General features: G+C 42.2%; 1 protein-coding gene across 1 annotated transcript; it reads right to left on the reverse strand.

Annotated features, from left to right (window-relative positions):
* Positions 1–689: 689 nt before the first annotated feature.
* LOC147630218 (G-type lectin S-receptor-like serine/threonine-protein kinase SD2-5) lies at positions 690–3,956 on the reverse strand. The gene has a single exon (XM_086811857.1). It carries the CDS (start codon positions 3,935–3,937, stop codon positions 1,163–1,165), a length of 2,775 nt encoding a protein of 924 aa, XP_086667983.1. The 5' UTR covers positions 3,938–3,956; the 3' UTR covers positions 690–1,162.
* Between the last annotated feature and the right edge of the window lie 2,223 nt (positions 3,957–6,179).

Consider the following 6,179-nt stretch of genomic DNA (forward strand, 5'->3'; position numbering starts at 1 on the left):
CGAGGTCTCAAGGTGTGGACCTTGGGATAGGCCGTGACCCAAGACTCTTGAAACACTCTATAAGTGGTGAATCAAAAATTCTAGGGGAACATTTTGATCATGGATGTACCAAGGTCAAAAAAGCTGAGGTATCCGAAGATGAATTCGGTATGGGCAACCACCAATGAACTTGCACAACGATGAGGATCAAGTGTAAAAATTTATTCAAGAAAAATAGAATTTGTGATGTTTGTTCTTAATGATTGTTTCGTAAGTAAAAATTAAGGAAATAACTAAAATCCATCCCTAGCAACTGAGTGGTAGGGTGGTGGCTGGATCATGGGGGTTTCGACCAAGGTTGGATCTAGACTCGAGTCTCCTCCCTTGTTTCCCTGGTGAAAGTGGAAGGCTTTAGGACTTAGATGCTTTCATTCCACTGCTCAATAAAAAGTGGTAATTTGGCCTAAATTTTGTTAGCCCTTGGGTTTGGAGGGATCACAATCAAGAGGCACCCATTACCCATAAGGGCAATCCCAAGAGGGGGGAATTGTGGGCATGGCCTCAGATTCATTCAATGACTGTGATGATCAAGTAGTGCACTTGTTCCTTGAATTTTTCTTTAGGGAGAAAAAATATTCCACTCAATTCACAAAGTAATATTAGTCTTCATCAATTATACATCAAAGGTTTTTCTATACAAACTTATAACATCATGAGAAAAAAGTGATGTTTTAAAAATATATACCTTTCTCACGAGGATATGTACAGACTACAATTGTCAAATTTTCTCCTCATTGTGAGCGTAACACACTCTTGTCAAATTTTCTCCTCATTGTGAGCATAACACACTCTTTTTGATGTACTGAGTGTAGGGACTCCATGTCTCAAAAAGAATATTGGAATATCCTTCTACGCTATAAAACCTTTCTAGTTTGTAAACAAACAATGTGCAACATTTAAACAGCAGCAATGAAAAATAGGGTACATGTAACGGGGATGGGGCCTTTTAAAAGCCAACATCCTTAAAACATGAGATACCATCAGATATCAGCGAATGCGTGTGCGGACAAGGGGGAAGGGGAGGAGAGGGGTGGGCGGAGTGGAGTGGGAGAGAAGTCTACCATCATATGAAAGGACGTGAGATGGTTGGTTGATTGGAGAGTTCCCTGGAAGAGGCGGCTTGTCATTCTTCTTCTTGTGTTGGTGGTTGTTCTTGCAGGTCCAGCTCTTGTGCTTGTGCTTCTTGCTGTTGCAGCTCTTGTCCTTGTGGTGCTGGTTGATGTTGATCGAGGTTGGGTTCGGCTGGTGGTCTGGTAGCTGCATCGTCAGCAGTTTGGGAGATGGAGTTGCGACGGCGCACAGTGTTGGTGCGGTGGAAAAGCATGCCGAAGTGGAATGAGAGCGGCGGGGGCGCCACAGGGGTGTAGCCTTCGAGCATGAGGAGCACATTGCCCATGGTGGGTCTGAGGGAGGGCTCGTCTTGAATGCACCAGAAGGCAATCTGGACAACTCGTGTGGCTTGGGCCATGTCATCATGGTCGAGGCGGCCGAGGAGGGAGTTGTCCAGGATGTCCTCCATATGGCCGTCTCGCAACTTGGTGGCGGCCAAAGCTGGGAAATACCAACCTTCCCCATCTCCATACAGCACCAATCGCGAGACATCCACATTTTTCCTACCACTAACTATCTCTAGCAAGACCATGCCAAAGCTGTACACGTCACTCTTTTCAGTAGCATCGGTGAGGATGAGGCATTCGGGGGCCATGTAGCCAGGGGTGCCCCTCATTCTCGTGACGGCACTCGTCTCATCCTCGTTAATTAATTGGGACAATCCAAAGTCAGAAAGCTTAGCTACAAATTTCTCATCCAATAAAATGTTCTGGGGCTTGATGTCCAGATGCACGATGCGGTTCCTGCACTGCTCATGCAGAAAGAAGAGGCCGCGAGCTGTGTGTACGGCAATAGACAGGCGCGTCTTCCAGTCTAGCGGCTGGCCGGGACTGTCGGATCCCTTCCGGAACAGCCACGTGTCCAGGGACCCATTAGGCATGAACTCGTACACCAGCAGCCGGTGGGGTCCATCTGCACAGAAGCCTCTGAGGTGCACAAGGTTTTGGTGATTAATGTTGCTTAATGCAATAACCTCGTTTCTGAATTCTTTTAGGCCTTGTGTTGTCTTTGTTGCATTCTCCAGCTGTTTGACTGCCACGCTGGATCCATCTGGGAAGACGCCTCTGTACACTGACCCGAACCCCCCACCCCCAAGCTTGTGGCGGAAATCTGACGTGGCAGCCCTCAAGTCCTTGAAGTTGAACCTCTTGGGCTGACCCGGCAGTGAAGCCAGCAGCTCATCTTCATCTTTGAGCAGGATCGTGTGGGGCCCAGCAGGCTGGCCCTTGTGGCAATGCCACATCACCAGAAAAATGATTGACACCAGTGAGGCTATGCTTATGCCAATGATTAGCTTCATCTCTGACCTCCTGATCCTGCTTTCATCTAAGCTTGCCCCTTTCTCATACTTTATGGAGGCCTTGTAATCACTAGCGGACACTTGGATCAAGGACAACACATCATCTTGTAGAAAGCATTGCTGTGACTGTGCCCTATAGAAAGCTGCCCTACATGAGCAATTAGCTGCACAAGCTGCCTTGCAAAGCTCAAATGACTGACTAAGCATAGACGGAGCAATAAAATCATTGGCAAAATAGTCTACTTTTTCCATATCTAGAAAGCCTTCATTTTTCACATCTTGTTGTGACGACCCTCCTTCCTCCTGCTTAATGCAACTTATCGGAACCTTAGGAACACATGTTGTTGAGCTCAACACGTATTGGTTTATCCCTCCTAGCTGTGAAAATATAGCCAAGGATTGATTGCCACCTGGACACCGGCAAGGGGGTGTGCTTGATACGTTGCATACACCATAAGGTCCACAAACATTAGGAATTCCACACAGCCCCCTAGTGCTAGCTTTAAACAAATCAAATGAGGGCTTAAAGTCACGATGATAACCCCTTATATTACCATCTGGGTCTAGCCTAACAAAGGCAACTTGGCTATCAAAGGATACAGCTACGGATGAGCTCTTGACCAATGGAGGAGGCTTACATGGAGGAGAAGCAGGCACTTGCACTAAGGTCAAATTATTGGAACTAAGCTGTAATTGGGTGTGATTGCAGGGGCTAGTGACGATATTTTCAACTGTTGAAGGGAAGAATGGGTACTGGATTGCATAGTAAGGCAGGGGTATAGTTGAAGAAAGCTCATACAGGATTAAGCCACCGGGGTTCATTTGGGCTGTAAAATTACCAGTGGGCGAGATTAAGTAGGAAGAAAATCCAGAGACAAGCATTTGGTTTGTCTTTAAAGATTGATGAGGGACAAGGAGATCAATGGGCTCATCAAAACTTTGCCAGACGGTTAATCCCTGATTATCGAACATAATTAAGTTGCCATCGGGCGCTAACCTCATGCCGGCAACGTTAGAGGTGTTGGAGTCCCAGATGACGGAGCCATCAACGTCTGCCAGGACGATGCTGCCTCGGGAGTCTGCAGAGAGGGTGGCGTTATCTTTGACGGGGCGATAGCGGTTGGCCACCCAGATGGGCACGTTGGGGAAGTTGGCGCTGGAGATGGCAACGCTGAGAAAGTATGTGGGATTTCTCTGATAAGAGAGGCAACCAAAGGCAAAAGGCCCGTTTGCTAGAAATATTGTTGTTATGAACCCTGGTGCGGACTGGCTTGGATCACAATCGAGAGCCCCAATCGACGACGTGTTGAAGTAAAGGGTTGTCTCATTAGCAAGCTGAAGCGACTGTGTGATCCCTAAATTTTGCACAATGAAAAAAATCAACAGAGTGACACCATACAAGAGCAAAGAAGCCATAGAAGAGCTCCTCCTCTGCATTGCGAAGGACGGACTACCTAGGCGAAAGAGAAAGAAGTCTAGACGCATCATGCACAAGGGACAAGAGAGAGAGGGCGAGATGGTGGTCTCACCATCCCTCTTTTGGACAATCCAACATATTTTTTTTTATAAAAAATAAAAAAGGCAAATCCATTTTGCATATTATTTATACTCCTAAGCACAAACTAAAAATTGGTTTGTATACATATAAATAATATAAGCACCGAGTCGTTGTTTTCCTCACCTAAGGTTCCTTGCCGCCTCATAGCACTCCACTAGCCTCCAACAACACCCTCCAAAGCACCATATTCCCAAATTTCTTTTTTCTTACAAAAAAGAGCCCCGTGTCACAATCAACTAATTTCACTCCCCTTTTCACAAAGGAAAATTAATAAATGACTTTGCAAATCAAAGAGAACAATCCAAAGAAAGTCCATTTTGATGAAAGTAAAAGAGAAAAAACTATTTTTCATTTCACAAAGGAATTAATTCACAACAAAATCCAATATCATAGGTCATCTTTGCAAATAAGAAAATAAAACATATGATTGCTCCACAATTAACAAGATCATACAAAGATTTACAAAAGAAACAGTCGGCCTTTATTTCACTAACTCAATCAATAATTAAATCTTTTACACCGTGCCACACTAGAAAGTTATATGTAGACTTTTCAAGTCATGTGGGGACACATTCATATTACTCTAACCACAAAAGTAACATCCTCAGTGATTCCATCTAGCATGTTCTCCACTTACATCATCTTTATATTTTTGTTGCTTTATGTCTTCTATAAGGAATCTCATATTTACTTATCAAATTCATGCATAGAAATAGAGAAGAAATCAAACACAATGAATTGCAATTACATTGTTTGTGGATGAGAGTGTTCGGTACAATAGGAAATTTCACATTGTGCACTCACATGCAAACACTAAGAATCGAAACATAAACTTAGACCTAAGCCATGATTCAGTATAAGCTTAACAAAGAAAATAGCATGATAATACTACACATATTGAGAATATTGAATAAGGGATCTCTCTCTCTCTCTCTCTCTCTCTCTCTCTCTCTCTCTCTCTCTCTCAGATGGGGAGAGAGAGAGAGAGAGAGAGAGAGAGAGAGAGAGAGAGAGAGAGAGAGAGAGAGATAATTTGTGGGGATACGAGTGAACCATATTTGCGAGAAACAGATTCAAGCATATTTTTTGATATTGGGCTTTAGAAGTCACGCTTCTCTTGTCGTTTTAGCCTAGATTTCAAAAATCACATTTTTTTAAAATGAAGGGATGTAACTTGAAAGAGGGGTGTCTTAAGAATATATAGTGCATGCTACACATATGCACCGTTATATCATGACTATGTCCAATGCTTAATGCCTTCAATACTTACTTTCCAAGACCTCTTGAGATATATCTTTGGATTTTTTCATAACTTAATTGTCTCAGAACACTAAATAGTATTACATGTAACTGCATGTGACTTTGTACACGTATCCACTCCACCACCTAATATCATGAATTCGATGAGAAAACTTGCCACGATTTTTTATGTTGTATATGTTTTATCACTTTTAATGAGTAACAAAAAAAGGATTAACGAGCATTTCAAAATTTTGGGAAATTACAAAAAGCATACATTCACACAATAGTGAAGTAAACTAGTTTACTACCATAAATGAAAGAAAAGATTATTTGCTTTCAAATTTTAATGTAAAAGTCTACTACATTTTCCATTAGCTTGTATTAAGAACGCATAGTTCTTGAGATAATATAAAGCTTGGTGCTAAAACAAATACTCGTGTGAATGCAATGCTACACACATGGTGCATATGTATATGCATGTATGTGTGGTTGAATTAGTACTAAACCAAATTATTAAAAATTACCAATGTTACCAACACATAAAATCATTTGAGGGTGTAAGCATCAATATCTATACAATGTACTTTAAAAGGTAAACATTATTATAGCATATTAATCCTTGGTAATGTTAAATCAAAATGGCTTAGATATGAATTAATGCCACATAAACTTAAAGAAGCTACAAACTAGCATCCCCTCTCCATAGGAAATATGTTGGATGTCAATGTTCATCCTCATTCTATTTGGTAATGGGTTTATTAGCTCATGTTGTGAGGCCCCAATTGTGAGGAGAGGCCATGGTTGAATAACTTGATGCACCATAGGCTTGGTTTAGACACAAAACTATGGCCTTAGTAGCTAGATGGTATTGGTAGGTCTAGCACATTTCCAAATAAGCTACATGTAGGTGTGGAACAATAGACAAAAAAT

The sequence above is a fragment of the Cibotium barometz genome, chromosome 17 (assembly GCF_041138505.1).
Source record: "Cibotium barometz isolate CiBa-2024 chromosome 17, ASM4113850v1, whole genome shotgun sequence".
NCBI lineage: Eukaryota > Viridiplantae > Streptophyta > Polypodiopsida > Cyatheales > Cibotiaceae > Cibotium > Cibotium barometz.

What these genes read in the sequence shown, in the direction of transcription:
- LOC147630218 (XM_086811857.1), bottom strand. Translation starts at nt 3,937, where the DNA reads ATGATGCGTCTAGACTTCTTTCTCTTTCGCCTAGGTAGTCCGTCCTTC.